Source organism: Nyctereutes procyonoides, unplaced genomic scaffold (genome assembly GCF_905146905.1).
Source record: "Nyctereutes procyonoides isolate TBG_1078 unplaced genomic scaffold, NYPRO_anot_genome, whole genome shotgun sequence".
Classification (NCBI taxonomy): Eukaryota; Metazoa; Chordata; class Mammalia; order Carnivora; family Canidae; genus Nyctereutes; species Nyctereutes procyonoides.
This window is the reverse complement of record NW_026575160.1, coordinates 29,023,787-29,046,405: the sequence shown is the minus strand read 5'-3', so window position 1 is coordinate 29,046,405 and position 22,619 is coordinate 29,023,787. Positions and strand designations below refer to the sequence as shown.

At 44.7% G+C, this 22,619-nt stretch overlaps 1 protein-coding gene across 1 annotated transcript in view; it reads right to left on the bottom strand.

Moving 5' to 3' along the window:
- Positions 1-22,263, bottom strand: part of TES (testin LIM domain protein) — a 47,657-nt gene extending 25,394 nt beyond the window's left edge. Inside the window, exon 1 of the mRNA XM_055314855.1 lies at positions 22,010-22,263. Coding sequence (XP_055170830.1) covers positions 22,010-22,036 — 27 coding nt within the window. The 5' untranslated portion in view covers positions 22,037-22,263. The remainder of the gene's footprint in view (positions 1-22,009) is intronic.
- Positions 22,264-22,619: the final 356 nt, after the last annotated feature.

The following is a 22,619-nucleotide window of genomic DNA, read 5'->3' as shown; positions in this document are numbered from 1 at the left end:
TTAAATCAGCTGCTTCTAAACTCTTATAGAGAATTCACAGTAAGGAAAACACTTTATCTCATGACAGAGATATGCACACACACATTAAGTCAAATGGCCACAAGTTCTTACCTGCCTTCAAGTCTGAATCCCCTAGATGGAGCAACACCGGCCTTAATAAAACACTGCAAGCATATTGGAAAAATATCCCCTCATCCTCTAATTCTGAATGGAACTTGGAAGCTTCGCTAATTTAACTAGAACCCCAGTTCGTCGGCAGAGGCTTTACACTAAGGCCCAGTGCAGTGAGTTCACCGTCCGATACTGACGTTAGAGCTGGAAAGGGGCAAACTGTGTCTTTCCGACCGGCTTTTTCTCTTCTCAAGAGAGAGATGGCTCATCTACTAGGACGATGAAAACTGGAGATGTTTCACGAACGTGTCTTTTAAAGTGGCCCATGTATTCTTACTGCTGGTGTAAAAGGAACCTAAAACCAAGCTCCTGGTCCCACAGCTAGTGCACAGCACGCCGCCCTGGGGTCCCCGCGCAGGCCTCCGCGGAGCACACTGCAGCACCTGCAGCACCTGGAGCACCTGGAGCAGGCCCTCCGGCTCCCAAAGGTTTCCAGGCCCCTTTCCGCTTCGAGGGAAAGGACTGCGAGCCTCAGGTGGAGGTGACTGAGAGCGCAGGACGAGGCTGTGAAGCCGTCAGGGGGGCCCGGAAGGCTCTTTGGAACAGATGGTGCTCGAACTGAGCTGCAAGGATGAGCAGCACCTGACTCAGCAGGAGGGCAGGGGGCACCCCGAGGCCGGGGCTCAGAAGCAGGCATGCTGAGAGCGGGGACACCCAAGAGCACTCGAAGGGGACAGGATCTGACTCGCAACAGGCTGAGCGGGGTTTGGTTTTTTGTTCTTGGACTCCTTTCTCTTCCTTTTCCCAAAGAAGGAATCATCTTCTGAGGACGAGACCCGTAAGGAAGAAGCACCTGGGAAAAAGCCAGGCAGGCAGTGGAGGGACCGGGTGGGGAAGGGGGAGCACCCCTGAAGCCTGCTAGTCCCCCGGGGTGGGGGTCTCAGGGCGACAAGGAGCCCAACCCTGGAGAATAGGGCTCTGCAGACATCTCCAGGGCTTCCGTCCGGCCTCCCTTGGGCTCCGGGGCACGACACCGAGGCCAGCGGCCCTCCCGCCTTTCCAACACGCACTTTCATTTTCCCCAAATGCTCAGACGCAGGGACAGGGACGAAGGGACCGACAGTATCACAGAGGGGGACCCGGTAGAGAGAGGGCGTGCTCCCCTGCGCTTCTGGTTAAAGATCAACAGAGCAACGAAGGGCCACGGAGTCTTCCAGGCCCCGTGGCACAGGCGGTCAGAGAGCTGGGCTGGGTGCGAACCTGCGGCCCGGGAGGGGTTCACGAGAGGCCGTGGCAGCGCTGGGGGCACAGCCATCCAGCTGAACCCCTGCCACCCAGCAGTGACAACCTCCAACCTATGCCACTGGCCGGCGAGCTCTTCTGCCCTATCCTTTACCCTCTTTGTCAACCTCTGCTAGGATAAAAGGCACCAGGCCACCGACAGCGAAGAATCGTGGGTCACACCCTGGTGGGGCCCCAGCGTGGCGCGGCCCCCCAGAGTACCCTGTGCTCTCTGCTCCCCTTAAATCCGACCTGCGTGAAGACCCTGCACCACCCCTCTCCCCTCTGGCTTCTGCTGCCCCCTCCACCTGCGGTCCTTGCCTTCAGGAGTCCCACGCGAACCCCGGAGGAGGGCCTTCTACTCAATCATCAAAGGAGTCGCAGAGGCAGGGCTGCCCCCGCGCAGCCTCCGGGGCCTCGGCCTTGGCCCCTTGGGCAGCGATCCCAGGAGCTGGGATCCAAGGCTCTGGAGCTCCATCTGCCTGAGGGGCCCAGCCAACTTCTCCCCTTCCTTCCCTGCCACGTACTGGATTCTCTGAGGAGCAGGACCCAGAGCCTCCCAGGTGTCTCCCCTCCCCTTTCTCCTCGGCATAGGCTGCACCTTCCAGGTAGCATCCTCGTTCCTGCACGAGCCCTGGCCGGTACTCTCAGACACCCCGATCTTATAGGTTAGAGGGTGCCCAGGTGTCTGGGCTTAAGAATTCTTGGGGAGGGGTCAGAACAGGGAGGGAGGTATGTAATGATCCCCACGGTGTGTGCAGGGGAACGTGCCGGGGAGCGGTGGAGGGGAAGGGGAGCCCAGAAAGCACGGGGTCCCCAGCTAAGGCAATCAGGCTGTGTAGAGGGTGAAGTCCAGCTCCCCAGACGAATGTGAACACCAAGATGAGGGTGCTCATATGGAATATGCTGGGAGAAGGGGCGATACCGGCTGGGAAGGAAATGATCAAGACCTACGTGGGTGACCAGAGAACCGAGAATGTAGAAAGAGCACTGAAGGGAGTGAGGAACACGGTGGCCTGGTCCCAGGGTGTCACTTGCCAGGTCCAGTGATCTCAGAAGTCACTTTTCTTCTCTGGGCTTCTTCGTGTGGATAATGAAGGAACTGAGTTAGATCAACTCCAGCAGGCCTTTTAATTCTAAAATTATGACTGCAAATCAGGTTTTAGATGAACTTCATCTGACCTGGTTATTCGGCACATCTTCTGCGCAACATTTAAGCACTAACTAGACAACAGTCATTTGAGGAAGATAATAGACTATTGGCTCTTCTAGGTCAGACTCATTTGGAATTCAGTTTAGAAGAGGAGTTTACGAAGGAAATAAAAAATGTAAGTTCGGAGGGGGAAGACACAGTTTCTGTTGCATGTAATTATTTTAGCAGCAAATGTGATATGGTATTCCCTTCAGAGTCAACACTTGGTGCCTAAAAACACATGTTTTTCATAAGCACACAGGTCCCCAAACTCTCTACTTCATATAATTTTAGTAACACATTCTGGCCAGCATCAATACAAGGATACGACAGATTAATTTTTCTTCTTCAGTCTCCAAAAAACCAGATCCTTTGGATTGACTATATTTGGAAAAACTACAGTCCAGCTTTAGGAATACCTATCAAAGTCCTTTGGGGGGGGGGGGAAGACTATAGTATTTATCCTGAAATACTAGTCCTAGACAAATAAGATTTTAAAACTATCCATAACATGACAGGCTCCAGATACTGAACTTACATTACCATGATCTGTGCCTCAAAACACCCCTTGTCCCCTGCTTATTCTAGGATAAGAAATGGGAATGGAATCAATTTCTCCGTATTCATAATTTCAGGTAACCAGATAGGCTGGCAGCATTTCAAGTGACCCTTCTGACCCAGGAAAGAGTATTGCTTGTCAGATACTTTAAAGAAAAAGAAAAGAAGGGTAGGGAACATCTGGTATTTCAAACATGGTCTGAGTTGATTTGGAGATAATTTGAGTCTGGAAGATATTATGCAGCATTCAGGGTGAGATCATCTGATTCATACTGTTTTCATAACTAAATTTCCCTCTGGAGCAAAGAATCCTATGCGGTCACTAAACAAGCAAGGGTTACTAAGACTTCTTTAATCATTTTGGAATGAAGCAGACCAAGGTGGGTTATGTGAAATGTACATACGTTCCCTCTCCGTACACGGGCATGTTATTTACCTACTTACCACATATGTGTACATACCCCTATTCACATTACACCCTTCAAGAAGCATTTTAGATCTCATTCATCCAAATGAATATTCTGAACAAAGGAATGACATTTCCAAAAAAATAATTCCTCTCAACACATGGCTCTTTTAGGGATCTGATGTGATCTGGAAAGCCCCCCCCCCAACCTGAATCAATATATTTGATCCATCTGTGACACAAAAGTTTAAATTGTTTTAAGAGTTCTTGTTCATTGGCTGCTTCCCAATCTCTACTGAGATTTGCAGTATCCGCCCCCACCTCCCAGATAAAGGTTAGGTTACACAGAAAACCAGACTTAAATATAAAAACAGAGGCTTCCTTCAACTTTCATAGAGTTTGGCAAATTTCTGAGATGTGAATACAAAGAAATAATTTATTATGATTAAGAGCTACTATGAATCATCTCTAATAAAACTGCTATATCTTTTTCTTTGCTTATAAGAACAAAAACTTTCCATCTGTCACTTAAGTTCAAGATACATAAGATGAAGAATGAAGAAAAAGTTGTCACCACCGCCCTGGTCACACAAACTGGGTCCCAGAGTCCCCCGTGTCCCTGCCCAGACATGCTTACGATGCTCCAAGGCTTGCTGGTCTCTCCTCTAAAAGCTATGTGGTTTATCCCCTCACCTCCACTCCACTTCTATCACGTTGACCTTGGACCACACTCTCCTAGGTGATCGCTCCCTTTGATGGCATTCTATCGCCACTCTCAAACTTATTTTAATAAAACCTAAAGCCAATCACAACAGTCCCCTTGTTAGATGCTTTTATTGAGTTTAATGAATTCCACGTGTCTTAGCATGGCTGAGAAGGACCTTTCCAATCCATCTCTCTCTTGCTCCTTCCACTCCCTTCCTCACAAACCTCTGCTTCCCGGGAATATATTTTTTTCCCCTTTGTTGGATTTCATTCCCCTTCTCCTCCATGTGGCAAAATTCTACTTTCTATAGACCCAGTTCAAACACCAGTGACTATGTGATTTCCTTCTTGAACTATTCTCAGAAAAGTGCTAAATTCACATCAGCTTTCAGTCCTCTTTTACTATGTGCTGATACACATCAGTTTATCCCATTAGACTACAGGTTTCTTGTTCATATTTGAATCCTAGCTTGCCGCAGAGCCTGAGCTTGACAGAAATTCTAGAGTTTTATTTATTTAATATTCATCTTAATAATCTAATGGCCTTTGACATAGTACTTTTATCCCAGGAACCCCAACTGATTTTCAAAAGAGAAGAGAAGAGAAGAGAAGAGAAGAGAAGAGAAGAGAAGAGAAGAGAAGAGAAGAGAAGAGAAAAGAGAAGAGAGGGGTGGTTATTGCCAGGCACGGTTCTAAGATTTCTACATGGATCATCTTATTTTATCCTCACAACAATCCTATGAAAGTCTCTGAGGTACTATTAGTTATCATCTACATTTTCATCTAGATGAAGAAACTTGAGCGGAGAATTTTTAACTTGCCCCAGGTCAGCTGCATTGCAGAATGCCCATTCTTAACCATCAGTGCCTAAACGTAGGTCATGAACTTAGAAAGACCATGGGTGCGATAAACATTTAGTAAATTAGTTTTTTAAAAATAGAAAGAAATAGAATTTTTAACTCGAGAACAATGATTATAGCTCAAGAATATAATAACCAATTAAGGGTCGTTAGTTGTCGATACCACTTACACAAAAGCAAATGGGAATAAAATCTTCACTGTAGATTCTAGGACTCATTTCCACATTCCTTCAGCTTTTCAGGGCTGTAAGTATAAAGCCAGAGCTCTACGTGAATCTGTATCATAAAATTCACTGTGAGCAAACAGACGGACATTCTTTTTGTTCACGCACAGTAGTAAACCATCGCACAGATTATTGTGTTAGGAAAGAAAAGGAAACAAGTGATCTTTCAACCTAAATAGTCTATAATAAATTCTGTTCTGGAGGTACTTTGTCAATCTTCCTGGAACTTAAACAGATAACTCCTACTCTATCTGTCCCTGCATTTCGTAAGGCAGTACTGGTATCAGGTAAGCAACACAGAGACTGTCACCAAGGCAATCTGTCTGCTTCATTCAGTCTGAGATGTAATGGTGGAGCAGATTACCTAAGACATCCACACAACTTCAATAAATATGGTAAATTTTTGATGAAGATCAGAGGTAGGGGGATCCCTGGGTGACTCAGGGGTTTAGCACCTGCCTTCGGCCCAGGGAGTGATCCTGGAGTCCCGGGATCCAGTCCCACGTCAGGCTCCCTGCATGGATCCTGCTTCTCCCTCTGCCTGTATCTCTCTCTCTCTTTCTCTCTCTCTCTCTATCTCTCATGAATAAAAAAAAAAAAAAAAAAGAAGATCAGAAGTAGATCCTGCTGCTTTCTTCTAGGAAACAAGAATGAATTTTGGTTCTGGTAGGGTACCTTGAAACATTTCCAATTATACTTTTTCTTAATGAGCATGGGTGGCTGTGACAGTGGAGGTGGAGGTAAAAAAGCACCTCAACCACCATTTGTTAAGATGTTACCACTGCCAGGCGCCAATACCTACAACTATCTCATTTATTCAAAATATATAGAGAACCTGGGTGGCTCAGTCAGTTAAGCATCTGCCTTTGGCTCAGGTCATGATCCCAGGGTCCTGGGATTGAGCCTTGTGTGGACCTCTGTGCTCAGTGGGGAGCCTGCTTCTCCCTCTCCTTCTGCCTGCCACTCTCTCTCCTTGTGTGTGCATACTGCATACTCTCTCTCTCTCTCTCTCTCTCTCTCGAAGGAAGGAAGGAAGGAAGGAAGGAAGGAAGGAAGGAAGGGCAGACTTAACATTAGTACTGAAAATCATTTGCTATGTTATATATCTATACATTATACAGAAGATTCCATATAGCAACAAGTGGTAATATAATGAGGCAAAAATCAAAATAATACTTTTCATTTTTTTCAAATCACTAAATTTCTAGATTTTTAATGGAAAATGTCTGTATTGGTTCAAATTACCCTCTAAAACTTAGAGGCTGAAACAAACATTCATGATCTCATAGTTTCTGTGGGTCAGGCCACCTGGGAATGGCTTAACCAGGCGGAACGGCTCAGGGCATCTTGCCAGATTGCAGTCAGGGGTCCACTATCCACTAGGGCTGCAGTCACATCACAAGGCTCGACTGGGGCCAAGACGCACTTTCAGGCTCTCTCATAGGGTACCGCGTGACATGGCAGCTGGTGATCCCAGAGAGAGTGAGAGCACCCAAGACAGAGCTGCAGCCTTTCATCTTGGAAGGGACATCCCATCACTTCTGCCATGTTTTACTCTTGCAGCAACTGACCAGGTCCAACTCACACTGAAGGAGAGGGGAATACACAAGGGTATGAATTCTAGGAGCTGAGAATCAATGGGGGCCATCTTAGAAGCTGACATGGGGCACCTGGGTGGGTCAGTTGAGTCAGTTAAGTATCCAACTCTTGGTTTTGGCTTAAGTCATGATCTCAGGGGTCATGAGATCAAGCCCCCACACCTGCCTCTGTGCTCAATGTGGAGTTTGCTTGAGGTTCTCTCTCTCTCCCTCTGCCCCTCCCCCGGCATGCTCTCTCTTTCTCTAAATAAACCTAAAAAAATAAAAATAAATAAAAAGATGACGATGAAGAAGCTGCTTTCCACAACCTCTTTTCTGTTTTGATTTTATTTTTTCTGTTTTGATTTTAAATCCAAAGACAAAGTGATTTGTGATAAAACAGACATGTTATAAAGGGAAGGGGATATAGGGTGTGCTTATCTACCACTTGCCTTTATTTTTTTCCATTTCAAATATTAAATGTCTCTTCACCCAAATGGGAATAGTGAACAGAACTATTATAAATATTCCTCTCAATTTGTTAGCTGTTCACTCAGTCAAGTCCAGGGAACAGTCTTCCAGAAGGCAGAGCATGATTTTTAGTCTCTAAGTCTTATTTTCCATTGATCTCAGCATATACACACACTTTTGTAATACATATATACACATACACACTACTTTTGTTTTAGAATACAATCATAATGTGCTCGCTTGGCAACACATATAGAACACAGTCATAAATTACAATACAAAATGTCAGGTTTCATTAGCAAGAAATTCTATTTAGGAGAAGACTTTCACTATTTTTATAATATGCCATAGTCCTCCTTAATGAACAGTTTAAAATGGAAAAAAAGATTTATATAAAGTTTATTCTATTACATAAATCTATCTGGTGAATGGAATTAAGTAAAAGAAAAATTTTATAGCACTTCTCTGTGATGTCAGAATGCAAATTACTTGATTCCAATTAGGCAGTATTTATAGTCCACAATTCCTAACTACTTTTCTGGTACTGCTTACATGCTCAAAGCCTAATGTATCCTCATAGTATTATTAGGGAAAAAATAACCTAGGTTTTTAAAAAATCTACACCTTTTTTTTTAGGTAAGCAAATGATTAAAAAAATGTATTCTGTGTTCAACTTATGCTCATTCCTTATAAACATTTTTCAAACTGACTGCTATCAAATTATTTTTATACTATCGCTTAAGGCAAGTTGCTTGAAATGTTCACCCAACAGATACCTCCTCTGCAGACTCTACTCAAAAAAAGGCGTTATCCTCAATCCATTACTTCACGAAAGACAATCCAGGCTATAAAAATATCACAATTAACAGGTATGATTGCTGCTGAAATGATTTCTTAATTAGGCTTGGCTGAGGTCCGCCTCTGCAGTGGCAGGTACTTTTATACACGATCCCCCAAACCTCCCAATTATCAGCTATAAAAGGGATTTTTAAAACCTGATTCCAAAAGGCATCTGTAGTAGTCCCTTAAAATAATTTAGATCATAACAAACAATCCTAATATGGTCTTGTGTCACTATCTCAACAGCGGACTCTGAAGAGTGTATCCCACACGTGGCTGTATCTTGAGAAGCCTTTATTAAGATTCTGCACGTCCCAGAACGAGAACGTTGCCATCGTTTTTGCCAGGCCTGAGGGCTATCGTGTTGTTTCTTTAGGAGTAACCGGCTGGAACAGACGAAGGAGGGCGTGGGGAGGGTGACTATACACTTGTGTTATTTATTGCCGTCAACTGCTTATCTAATCCGAGCACACTGCAGGAAGAGAGCAGTGCAGGTGTGTTTTCACAGAGCAGAGAATGAAGGGAGAGGCCTGTGGCACCGGCTGAGAGAGAGCTGTTGGAAGAGGCTGCCCAGGGGAGCACCAGGATCCGAGGGCCCAGTGGAGAGAGGGCGCAGGCAAGGAAGGGGTGGGGAGGATAAAAAAAGTATGAAAAGACTCTTCTCCCTTTCTCCTTTTGCCCAGGATTGACGTTCAGGGGCATTTAGAACAAAAAGTCAAACAGCACAGACAGGGGTCTTGGAAACTGGGCAAGGCAGGGAGAGATGCAGGAAACCCTATTTCCAGACGCTTCATGCTCCTTTACTTACCGTTGAGTCTTTTCACACCAGCCTTTAAACTAGAAAATGAATTGTGTTTACACGGTGTGCTGTGTAAACGTAAGTGCCTTAACTAATTTTTGACCTATTTTTTTGATGTTTGGTCTATTAGAGAAGGGGTTTGGATTCGCATGCTTTCTGTTCTATAGAAAGAACAGAAGATTTCTGCACTACAAAGAGTACACAGACATCATTTTACAGTTGTCTAGGGTTTAGGGGGAAAAGACAACTTTCAAAACATGCATATAGTACCTTTTTACAACTAGGATCAAATGTCAGGTGTGGATACATTTAAGTTTCTTTTATCCTGATAGAATAAGAAATCAAAATTTAGATTTGACTACATTAGAAATGGCCCAGTCTCAAGTGACCAGCGACGTCAGGGAAGCTACAGTGTCCTGATTCGTTATTTTTCTCACATGAACAGAGGGCTACGAAGGTAATTCAGAGTGAGAAAAGCCTTCTCTAAGACCCTTCCCTCAGCTCTCAGGGTGGGAGACCGAGACGACTCACATTCTAGCAATAGAGGGGGTGAAAATTACGATTGTCTAACAAACTACCCTAAAATGTACTGGCTTATAATAACCATTTATTCTGTAGTTTATGATCATGATACTCTGCTCATGGCTTTTCAGTTTGGCACCTTGGCCTGGGTTCAGCTGGATGGTTTTCCTAGTCTGAACTGGGTTCACTACATCTGCAGTCACTTTTCAGGTCATCTGGGGACCACCTGGTCTAGGGGAGCCTCAGCTGAGGCATTTCGGCTCTTCCAGGTGGTCTCTCATCCCCCAGCAGGCCAGGCTAGGCTAGTTCCATGGAAGCAGCAAGGTTCCAAGAAAGTAGTTAGACGCAAACAAGGCCTCTTGAGGTCCAAGCCTGGCACACACACAGCATCACTTCTACCACAGTCTACTGGCAGCCCAGAGTCAAAGGGTAAGAAGAAGATTCCATTTCTTAATGGGAGGTGTTGCAAAGAATTGTGGCCATTTTTGCAATGTACCACAAAATCTCTGAGGAGGATTCTGTTTAGGAAAACATACCCATTTTTTTACTGGACCAGAATACCCAGTAATGTTAGATCAAGTGCCCGCTCTAGAAAACTGCATTAATATAGCTTTGAATCCTTTCCAGAGTGACTGGCACATTAGGTACCTACTTAAACAAGTACTAGAAATGATTACTTAAAAATTTTTACTTTTATCATAAAAAATTAAAATAAAAAAATCTGAATATCATAAAAGAAAACATTAAATACAATAATTTAATACATCCTAGTTACTGAACTTTATGTATTTGTGTCCAACAAAGTATCAAGTCTGAATAATATCCTGAAAGCATGCTGCCATAAAATTCTTGATGATATATTTGGGTGCATGTTAAAGGGTTTGAAGATCTATGCAGAATTTTCTTCTTTCTAGGCTGGATTTCTTGATAACGATCCCAATACATCTCTTTATCGTCTACGGACAGGTACCATACTTTGTGCTTTAAAATGTTCACCTCAACCATCCTTAACACCCCGTGAGATAGAGAGTTGTAACCCATTTTCTCATCAAGATCTCAAGTTTACAGTGGTAAGTTACTTGGCCAAATTCACACAGCTTATAAGTGTCGGGGTGAAGAACTGAATCCAGGATTCTAGAGCTGAGAACTGCTATAATTCAGTTTCTCCAAACATTTACTTATTGATGCCAAAGTCTGGTTAGCCACACAAAACTGATCAGGGAACATTAACAGCATTAATAATCAACACGGATGCAGCACTTGCTAACTCTGCTCTAAGTGTTTGCATGCATTGCTTTATTTAATTACATGGTAACCCAATAAGGAAGTATTATCTATGTTTTATAGATAAGTTCCCTGAAGCTAAGAAACTTGTCCAAACTTCCAGGGGAATACCAAACTAGGATTCAGACCTATGTCTGGAGCCATCAAAGTCTGTTCTGTTTTGAAGTCCCTAACTGTGCTCCAGCAGAGTGGGCATCAGTGGGACACAGGAAGATCCTGTTCTCTGCCTTGACCTCATCTGGGCCACGAGAAAGTGCCAACAAATGACAACTCTATTGTTTTTACCCGTGACACCTTAAAAGCAATATGGAGGGATCCCTCGGTGGCCCAGTGGTTTAGCACCTGCCTTCGGCCCAGGACGTGATCCTGGAGTCCCGGGATCGAGTCCCACATCAGGCTTCCTGCATGGACCCTGCTTCTCCCTCTGCTTGTGTCTCTGCCTCTCTCTGTTTATCTGTCATGAATAAAAATCTTAAAAAAAAAAAAAAAAGCAATATGGATATTAAGTCATCAAAATCTGTCTTGCCTCTTTTTACCTTTCTTTAATTTTCTGTCAATTTCTCTTGGGTTGATTTTCTGTTCTGCTACCACTGGCACAGTCTAACACACTTTTGAATATTTGTGAAACCTATTTTCAATTTGCCACAATAGTCAAAGGTCAGAGTTTGGAATGCCTCTTAGAAAACTTTGGCAACTGCCATTTGCCAGAAGAAAAGGAGTTCTATGTGTCTGTCTTCACATGGAGGTGACATGACTTAGGTGGAGTGAATTTGGAGAGATCTGAGTTTAAAAGCTAACAGAAGAATGACTAGAATGAGAAGAGGATCCTCTAAAAATCAAGTAAGGGATGCTGCAAGGCTAATTTTCCTTTATAATTTCTCAAAAGAGCCTTTGAAATATGAGCAGTCTGTGATTCTGTATAGAGTATCTTCTCAGAATAGACTCTGATACATGAGAGATCTTCAGGAAAGTGAACGTCAGCCCACAAAATCCGACAGTCCTACTTTGGCAAGTGCTCTAGATTGAAGTCATGACCCCACGCCTTCGTTGTTGGGAGCAGTATTAGCCATTCACACCCTCACCATAGCCTCCCAGGCACTAGACTGGACTTCTCCTCTCTTTGACTTTGAGTTGGGACACGTGACTGCTGTGGCAGCAGCAGAGGATTAAAATGTGTTCCTACAGGTGGGCAAGGTAGACAATGATGTAAGGAGGATGGAAGCTGTATGCAGTCAAAGTGGTCCCAACCCACACAATGGAGCCAAACCCAGCCTACACAAACTAGACCCCAGTGTGAAATTCCTTCCTCTACTTCAAGAGATGATAAACTGGGGAGGGGGGGGAAATGGAATCAGGGTTAGGGTATAGAAATAGATCCTTAGCAGCAGGCTCCTGAACCAGCTCAATGACACACTTCCTCACTTCCAACCTGTAACCAAGGAAAATTAGAAATCACTGCAGCTCACATATCCTGGCTTCATTTTAGAAGAGTCAAACTGAAAATGTTAATGGTGTGAATACCAAAGGTTTCATTGACTTTTCCTTATTCATAGACTTTTCTTTGGTTCATGCAACTTATTCTTCCTGCAGTGCCTTCTTTGCCTAATGAAACCCTATTTATCCTATAGGAGTTGGTTTAAATGTTGTTTCCGCCATAAAATACTCCCAAATCCACCCAACTGCATTACTTTTGCTTCATAATAGCTTTCTGTATCCCATGCTTGCAGCGCTACTCAAAACTGTGGCAATCTGCACACTGGTTATCAGTCTCTCATGAGACATGTAAAGAAAATGAGAGTAAGCTAGGAGGAAATATTAGCGATTTGATGGTAATTTTATGGTCGATGCAGTTAATAGCTTTTTTAATTGGCCTTGTATTTGTCTTCTTTCAGTAATTCATTTTTATTTATTTATTTTTTAATATTGGCCCATGACAGATTCAGAGTTTAAAAAAAAAAAAGTGGTTCCTTCCCACAGGTGTGTTGAGCAACCCTGTGTCACAGCACTTACTTCTATCCAGTATGCAGTTAACATACATATCTGTTCAGTTTGCCTGCCTGCTTTTTATTTATTGATTGATTTTATTTTTTATTTATTCATGAGAGAGATTGAGAGAGAGGCAGAGATGCAGGCAGACGGAGAAGCAGGCTCCATGCAGGGAGCCTGATGTGGGTGGGACTCGATCCCGCGTCTCCAGGATCAGGCCCTGGGCTGAAGGTGCCGCTAAACTGCTGAGCTACCCGGGCTGCCCTTCTTTTATTGACCAAAGCTGACGTCACAGTGTTTGGGGGCTACAAGCTCAACAGGTGATATTGATGGAAATGGAGTTTTTGTGATCTTACATTTAAACTGCCCTTTTAGGGACATCTAGGTGGCTCAGCAGTTGAGAGTCTGCCTTTGGCTCAGGTTGTGACCCTGGGTCCGGAGATCGAGTCCCACATCGGGCTCCCCACAGGGAGCCTGCTTCTCCCTCTGCCTGCGTCTCTGCCCCCTCTCTGTGTCTCTCACGAATAAATAAAATCTTTAAAATAAATAAATTGCCCTCTTAATATTCTCTGTGCAAAACAGAGGGTAACTTTGTTTTGTTTAATCCCCAATATTTTTATCGTAGGTTAGTTCCTCATAAAGGAATACATATTCTTTACTTTTACTTTGTGACTCACTCTATCAAGACTTTCAGATGTTCTACTCAAGGAGCAAAAAATTTCACCTGACTTATTCATGATCATTTTGCGATGAAACATGACATCACTTAATCTTCAAACAAAGCAAGGGCAAGTTCCCTGTGGCTACAGACTTAATGGACTCAGCACCAAGGCATTTGTGTTGGGCTTTCGGCCTCTTTTATAGTTTTGCATAGTGGTCAGAATGTCACAATAATAAACACAGGCTGAATCATTTCTGCCTTGAGGATGATCCAGCATTGCAGAGATTAAATATATTTGTTAGCAAGAGACTCGCTGTCATGTCTCATGAGATGAGATAAGATGAGATGAGGTCGCAGCAGTCTTCAATGCCCGCCTTCACATAGGGCTTCCCCTTCAAGCTTTGCTCAAACCCAGTAAGCCCTGCATCCTTAGCAGAATACCTAAGGACTAGACAAACTGATAATCTTAAACTATGCTCTTCTTCTCCTTTTTAGAATCTGACCAAAATAAAAGCAGCAATACCCTGGGTGGCTCAGTGGCTTAAGTGTCTGCCTTCGGCTCATGCCATGATCCCAGGGTCCTGGGATCTTTGAACTCAGTGTGACAGAAATGAAGTACTTCCATAGCATGTTCTCAAAATATAACTCATGAGTTTCTTGTGATTCTTTATTCTATCACCTTCTGTTCTTTCCTAATATTTTTGTCAGAGGCAATGAGTAGTAACTATAGTGGTTGACTGAGAAGGAAGGAAGAGAAAAGCAACTAAGAAGTCATTTTAGGGGCCCAGCATGAACTTGCATTAGAAAACTATAGTCATACAAACTCTTATCTCCCTAATTTCCTATTACTTAAGTAGGGAGTTGAGTAGATTGGATACTTAGGAAAAAAAAAAAAAAAAAACAGGTGAAACAATTCCAAATATGACTGGACCTCTTTTATAGGAAATTGAAAGACTGGAGCTGGATAGCTGAAAAGCATAACCTCTACATTTAATCCTCTAATAACAATGCTTAAGGCAAATTTTCACACATGGACATTTACTCAAAGAGCAGGGGTGAACTCATCAGTTATCAAATTATTTTTCCATAAAATCTTAAAAATCCAAGAGGTTTGAAACCTGTTTTCAATTTGGTTAGTCTGTTTTCCTCTCCTTGAAAAAGCTGATTTCATAATTCATAATTTATGAATGTTCCCTGAATCTCACCACCTTGTAAAGAGCAAAATAATTTTCTGTAGGTAGTGTATATTAATGATCTAAAGAGATTTAAAAAAAATCATAGTTTCACGGCAGTAGTTACCAAACAAAGACTAGTAATGCTTGCAAATGGAAAACACAACCCAGTAATGACCCTTGTAGGGCATTTGTAACCAGGAGGAAGACTGAAGTTTGTGTAACTTTACAGGCTTAAAATGGTAACTAATTACAACCTTATCCATGTATGAGCTTTTTCACATTCTAATACAAAAAAGCTGCTTTCTCATGCCTTTTCCATTTGGTGATAATTAAGAATTCCTAATTACAGAGTTTGCAAAACCAGGAACCAACACCATGAATTATGCTAAAATTGCCCCTTCTCTATTAGAAATCTAGTGTATTTCTGACCTGAAAGCCGTTCTATGTTAAATTATATTATATATTATATTAATGGGTATAATCCCACTTGTGCTTTTGGTAACTTATTTTGACATTTTCTTTTCTGCTCTATCACTCCTTTTAAGAGTGTTAATTCTATGACACAAGGTACCTTATCTTTTCTGGTCATACTATACGCAGGGAGTCTAGACCAGCGTTAGGCACATGAAGCACTCATAATTTTTAAATAAATCATCTTATTTTGGGAGAGAAAAGTTTTAAAGACAATAAAAACTCCATTATTTTTTTCATTTTCCTGTAGTTAAATACCAAGGAAAGTGATATATCACACTTAGGATTATTTGACCTATGCTAATGGAGCAGTTTATTATGCATTTGAAACTTCATACTACACATTTAAATAATTTAATGTCTTCAAATACTTTACAAATCTTATAAAGGTAAATTAAGCAAAAGCAACTTGAAAATAGCTAAGATTTATTTAAAACTTGTTTAATTTATAGGTTTCCTCATGGAATTCACAGAACTGCATAACATTATACACTATACTATTTTGTTAAAATCATACATAATTACATATTTGTGGCCTGTGTGATTTTGAAGCACTGTGGAACATTATTATGCTTGACAGACTACTAATAATATTTATCAAAGTCAAAAGGAACCACAGGGTTTGAAAAAAATCTCAGAAATCAGTTGGTTCCCCTATTGATTTGTATAGATATGGAAACTGAGAACCAAAGTGGCCAACATCACAAAAGCTAGAGTGGACCAAGATCTACTAACTCAGCTCAGAGTGACGTTTTCATCTTCATACGGATAAACAGAAGTGAGAAAGCTGATAGACTACAGAACTTTCCATATACTACAGGTCTTTACATATTCTAGGTGCTTACTGACCTTTTCTATTTTCTGAACACACTGTGGTAATATGTTCTATCAAAACTTTATATTCAAATTAGAATGGGGCCAAACTGTGTTCCTACTTATAGCTCCCAGAACAAAGAATATAGGAAGTCGTCCTCTTTTGCCAATTCATCGTTCTCTTTCTAAGTAGGGCTCTCAGAGGAAGTCTTGTTGCTCTCTGACGCTCCACCAAGGCAATTTCATGCTCCCAACGCTGATCTAATTAATCCTGGAGCGTGGGGAGAGCCTTGTGAAATAGATGATCATTTTGGTGATTCCCACTGCTTCTTAATAGATCTTCTTGTATCAAGAATGGGAAATTTAAAACAATAATGACGACGACAACAACAACAACAACAACAAAACAGTTCTCCTCCCAGCACTGATTAATTTCCTTTCTGAACCTCTATTCTCATCTATGTGGTCTGCTGTTCTAGTGGAACTCTGAGCACTTTGCTTACTGGGGGAAGGGAAGGGTTAGCCTATCATGCTATGTGTAAGGCTTTCAATCAACTCTGGGATTCAGCAGGTAGACGGACTCTTCTACAGCCCAACCTATGAGTGTCTCTATACAGTTCCGGATGTCACTGATATCCCAAAGCCAAGAACTAAATGCAGGGCCCCTGTTGTTCAAGGACTATATTAAGTAGCTAGGAGGCAGCATTACCACTGCTCCCAACAAAAGTTGGAAAGTTGTTGGAATCCTAGAAGACATGTCCCAGAATATTACTGGAGCTTATAAAATTTCTTTATAAAAGAAAGTCTATAAAAGTCTCTGAGAAGTGCCTTTTCACAATACATTTAGACTTTGTCTCTATCCAAAGAAGGTCTATGGCAACTTACATTGAAGGACAAATAGACAACATGGATAAAGTATAAATAAAACACAGAAAACCAATAGGGTGGTAATTGTATTGGAATAGAAACCACTTCCTCCAAATAATTCCTTAAAACAAAAATGTTGAAATGCACTTTAGGTTGTTTCTTTCTTTATATTAGGGTAATTCATTCAACGTATATTTAGCAATATAGGGTATAAGAGGTATAAGGTATAATATAAGGGTATAAGAGGAAGACTATGGTTCAAGATCATAGGTTAATCTGAAACTGCCAGAACCCATCTAAGCCTGCTTCCTTGTCTTTAAAATGAGGCTAAGGCCTACTTCATAAGATTGCTTTGAACAGCAAACAAAACTTTGAACAGCAAACAAAACTATACAAGTATAAATATGATACAAGTATAATATGGTGGTGAATGGTAAATCAAGTATAATAATGATAGGAAATCACTGCTCAAGAAGCTTACAATCTAGGAAAGAAGAAAATCATACTCTAGAGGGAGAAAGGAATGAATGTCCCTAAGAGTCACAGGTAACACACACTTTAAGAATTCAGAAGACAGAGGTTTTGGATCTAGCCAGGAACAAGAAGAAGGATTTCCTGGAGGACAGTGCATGGTGGGGAGGAGGGGAGTGTCTTGAAGGGTGAGTAATATCTAGTACTGTAGATGAGAACCCAAAGTCCAGGGGTGAGGTGATGGTACACGGTAACAGCCAGCAGAGATATAAATCCCCAACTCTCCTTCATGGGAGAGCATAAAGGAACAAAATCAATTGAAAACCTACTACAGTTCTATTCAAACCAATTTTCAGGGCAAGTAGAGAAAGTGACTTTTCATATCCAATTAATGTAATGAATCACCCCATGGGTTAGAAGAGATAAAAGCCCAGCTGAGGACCACTCCACTTTCTTCTGTACTTGTTCTGAGAGAAAGAGCAAGTGCTTCTAAGGCAGAGCCCTGGCAGTACTTTGCCCTCCCATTACCCCCAGCCTTGCCAATGGTTCTCGCTGCAAGAATGGCTTCACGCCGAGAATCCAGCTGTAGATTTGAACATCCAGGTCACCACTTACTTGCCTTTTCTGCTTCAATCAAGGGCCACCTAAGAGAAAAGTCTCATTCTGATTCCTAATGGAAATAATCTTTGTGGTTCAGCACTCTTGCCAACTGCAATCACGTGGTTTCACTGTTTCTCTGGCTAATGACAGAAGCTTTTAAAACAAGTTTGGATGCTGAGAAAGAGGATTTTTAGTGACCTGTAGTTGTTCAAGTGCATCTCACCTTTTTAAAATAAAATTAAAGAAACAAAGAAGAGAGTCCCAGGAAAAATACGTAAGGCCTTAGTAGGAAGGATCAAAAGACAAAGGTTAGAAAGGAGACGAAAAATGAATAAGGTGTAAAATTAAATGCCCTGCAGCAATTCCAGGCAGCATATGGGAAATTATTGGACTTCTCTTTCTCTCTGGTATGTTTTTAAAGGGAAAAAAGTGATTCTCATGGGAGAGTAACATAGAAAGGAAAAGAGGAAAACAGCTGGCTGTGGGCCATGATTTACCATTCACCACAAAACGAGACTCTGTTTCTGCTTCTCAAAGGCCATTGTTTTTTTCCAAGCAGACATAGGCTCTATTACACAAAGTCAATTATAATGAAGAGACGTAAAATATAAGGAAGAGATCTAGACAAATAACTCAGAAGACAGGGCACAGACATAAAAGTCAAATTCCACTCTAAAATATTATTAAAACAAAAACTCTGTATAACCAAACTAGCTTCACATCCTAGCAACAGCTCGCTTGCTTCAAACAAAACAAAATCTAGCAAAATCTAACTATAAAAATTCCTTGTCTTTGTGATGGTGGGTTTTAATTGGTAATTACTCCAAATCTGTGCAAATGATGTGGACACCAAGTTCTCCTTTTGTAAACCAAGAATCCTATAACAGTATCATCTGCCTAAGTTGCTGTGGAATAAAAACAGTCCTCTTTAATTCTTTTTACACCGAATGTTAATGGGGAAAAAGATTACATTTTTCATCTGTCTGGGGAAAACTCCTCATGAAATCAAGAGTCTAAGGGCTTTAGAAAAAATTGCCACGTAACTTAAAACAGACATCAAAACAGTTTTATTTAAATGGTTGTGTCTTTGTTCCAACTTCCAACCTGGCTTTTTGAAAGGTATTACTTTAATTGTATACCCACACCAGAAAAAAGGAAGACTTGAAAACTAGCTTCCAAAATAAGGTGAGAAGCCTCTGCTAGTAGACCAGAGATAACACCTTGTGATGCTTCCTTCTTCCAGTGTGTTAGAAAACAATTTCCAAAAGGAATGAAGTTTCTTTTTGTGATTATGGCGAAACTATAAAATGTATTCCTGGAATCTCCAAACTTTTTGTACTGGGAGATTTTTTTGTCAAACCCACAGAACCTCAAGTCTGTCAAGGGTCCTAACAAAAGCACAGAGAGGGTTATGGCTGGCAGTCAAATTGGACATTCTGAGGGTCTTTTTAGTAGTTTCCAGTTTTCTGGTTGAGGACTCTGCCCTGAGAATCAGCAGTGATGAATGACAAGGTAGTGAAACAAGAATTTGTTACTCTCATGGGATTGTAAGATCTTTAAATGTACAGAATCCTTTTTTTCTCTGCAGTAGAGGAAGGAGAGGAGGAGAATCAGAGAAAAGGATAAGATTCTTGGATGGAAAAGACAGCCTTTTACACTAAAGGGGAGATGAAAGAATTATACCATACATTAAGGGCAACTTTAAAAATCATAATCCACATTTTAAAGCTAAGGAAATTGTTTATGAATAATGTCTGAATTTTTCCCTTGTAAGGGCATTCATTCCTAACTTTGGACTTTCTCCCTCAGAATTACTCCTTCTTTATCTCCAATAATTTCAAAATCACTTTTAAATGCTGATTTTTTCCCCCTTGTAAGTACATTTCCTTTTCCAGAGTGGTTTTCTGTTCATAGGAACATTGGAGCACAAGGTATGGAATTCCCATATAAGTTCCTGCCCCCCCCACCTCGCATGGAGCCCCCACATAACTCCTCACAGTATCAATATCCCACACCAAAGTGGTACCTTTGTTACAACTGATGAACCTACACAGACACATCCTTATTCCCCCAAAGTCCAGAGTTTACTTTCGGGCTCATTCTTGGTGTCGTTCATTCTACGCATTTTTACCGTTCTGTACCGGCAGGTACGTACCATGGTAGTCGGCATACAGAATAGTTTCACTGCCCTAAAAAAAAACATCCTCTGTGCTTCACCTATCCATCCCTTCCTCTCCAAAAGGAAGCTGACTCTTAAAAAGTAGTGTTTGCGTCAATATGTATAGGCACAGGGAAGACTCCTCAAATTTTAGGTATTAGGTAGCTCTTACCCACTTGAGAAAAGGAGCAGTGTTCATGAATGGAAGGCTAGCTAAGCAGCAAACAAAAAGCTGTCCTAGTGCCAGGCAAGGTCAACAAAAAGTACTGTGTCATTTAAGAGGACAGGAAACCAAAAGGGAAGAGAGGAGAATGCAATCACACTACTCTTACATTATGTTTTCCTCTTCTTAGATTCCCTGTAAGTGGCAGGTGCGGCCTTACGTGATAAACGGTTTTTCTACTGCCAAGTTTTTATGTTTCAACGGCTTCCCAACCTAAGAGCTTTGCATTTGCCGACATTTTCAAAAGTGCAGTTCTGGGGCATGAAACAGAATTAATGCTTAAGTCGAGAACTTCGTCTCTAGAAGATGAAATAATGGCAATTTTGGCAACCCTCGTGGGCCAGGGGAGAAAACTAAGGTTCGATTTTTTTCCCCCTCCTTTCTCTCTGCAAAACTCCCTCTCCCTATTTGATAAGGGACAGCGAGCTTAAAGTCACCGCAAGGTACGCAGGCACGATTCCCTGGAATGAGACCTTTCCCAGGGAAGGTCACGCTGGAATGTGACATCAGCGTTCCTGCGGGGTCACAGTCGGGCGCCCACGTGCGGCTGCCCCGAGGCAGGGAGCAGCTCAGGTAGGAGCAGCTCAGGGAGGGCTGCGGGGGCTCAGGGAGGGCTGCGGGGGCTCAGGTAGGCCTATGGGAGCTCAGGTAGGACTATGGGAGCCCAGGGAGGGCTGCGGGGGCTCAGGGAGGGCTGCGGGGGCTCAGGGAGGGCTGCGGGGGCTCAGGTAGGACTATGGGAGCCCAGGGAGGGCTGCGGGGGCTCAGGTAGGACTATGGGAGCCCAGGGAGGGCTGCGGGGGCTCAGGGAGGGCTGCGGGAGCTCAGGTAGGACTATGGGAGCCCAGGGAGGGCTGCGGGGGCTCAGGGAGGGCTGCGGGAGCTCAGGTAGGACTATGGGAGCCCAGGGAGGGCTGCGGGGGCTCAGGTAGGACTATGGGAGCCCAGGGAGGGCTGCGGGGGCTCAGGGAGGGCTGCGGGAGCTCAGGTAGGACTATGGGAGCCCAGGGAGGGCTGCGGGGGCTCAGGTAGGACTATGGGAGCCCAGGGAGGGCTGCGGGGGCTCAGGGAGGGCTGCGGGAGCTCAGGTAGGACTATGGGAGCCCAGGGAGGGCTGCGGGGGCTCAGGGAGGGCTGCGGGAGCTCAGGTAGGACTATGGGAGCCCAGGGAGGGCTGCGGGGGCTCAGGGAGGGCTGCGGGGGCTCAGGGAGGGCTGCGGGAGCTCAGGTAGGACTATGGGAGCCCAGGGAGGGCTGCGGGGGCTCAGGGAGGGCTGCGGGGCTCAGGTAGGACTATGGGAGCCCAGGGAGGGCTGCGGGGGCTCAGGGAGGGCTGCGGGTCCCGAAGGCCGGGGACGGGATGGGAGAGGGGGTGACCGGGGTCACGGTGACAGTCGCCTGCGGGCCCGGCCGCCCAACTCCAGGAGCAGGACGCACGACGAGGGGGGCGGTGCACGGGGGACCAAGGGAGAAAAGGGAAAGAAAAGGGAGCGCACAGTCACTCGTCAGGCGGTCGGGCGGCGGGTGCGGGGGAAGCGCAGCGAGAGGGCCCGACCTCGGGGCGTGGGGGGGGGGGAGGCTCCCGAGGCTGCGAGGCGCGCCCGGTGCCCGACCCGCCCTCCCCGCCGCTCGCGGGCCCCGCACCCAACCGTCGGGGCCGCGGCCCGAGACCCGCCGCCTCGCGCCCCGCCCCGCCCGCCAGGTGCCCCCGCCCCCGCCAGGTGCCCCCGCCAGGTGCCCCCGCCCCCGCCTACCTTCTTCACTTTGGCCTCCAGCTCCATGTCCGCGGGGCCGGGACCTCGCGCCCGGGCTCGCCCGCCGTCCGCTGCGCCGCGGGGACCGGGGGAGGGGGGGACCGGGGAGCAGCGGGGAGGCCCGGGAGGCCCGAGGAGCGGGGAGGAGCAGCGGGGAGGACCGCGGGGAGGACCGCGGGGAGGACCGCGGGGACCCGCAGCAGCCGGGAGGACCCGCGAGGACTCCACGCCGCCGCCCGCGCCGCCCGCCCCCGCCGTCCAACTTCCGCCGCGCGGCCCGGGAACAAAGAGGCGCGGGCAGCCAATGGCAGCGGGGCGGCGCGGGCGGCGGCCAATCACCGGGCGCCGCCGGCCTCCGCGGGGCCGCGAGCGAGGTGAGGGCGGGGCCGCGCCCGGGGAGGGGAGGGGAGGCCAGGCCCGCGCGGCCGGGGGCACCTGCCGGGGCTGGGGGGGGGGGGGGGAGTCGAGGCCCGCCCAGCCCGGGGCCCCTGCTGGGGCTCGGGATGAAGTCCAGGCCCGCGCGGCCGGCGGTGCAGGTGGGGACACACGCGACGGTGGGGACTGCTGGGGACTCGGGGCCGGGCCTGCGCCCCGAGGCCACTGCCCCCCC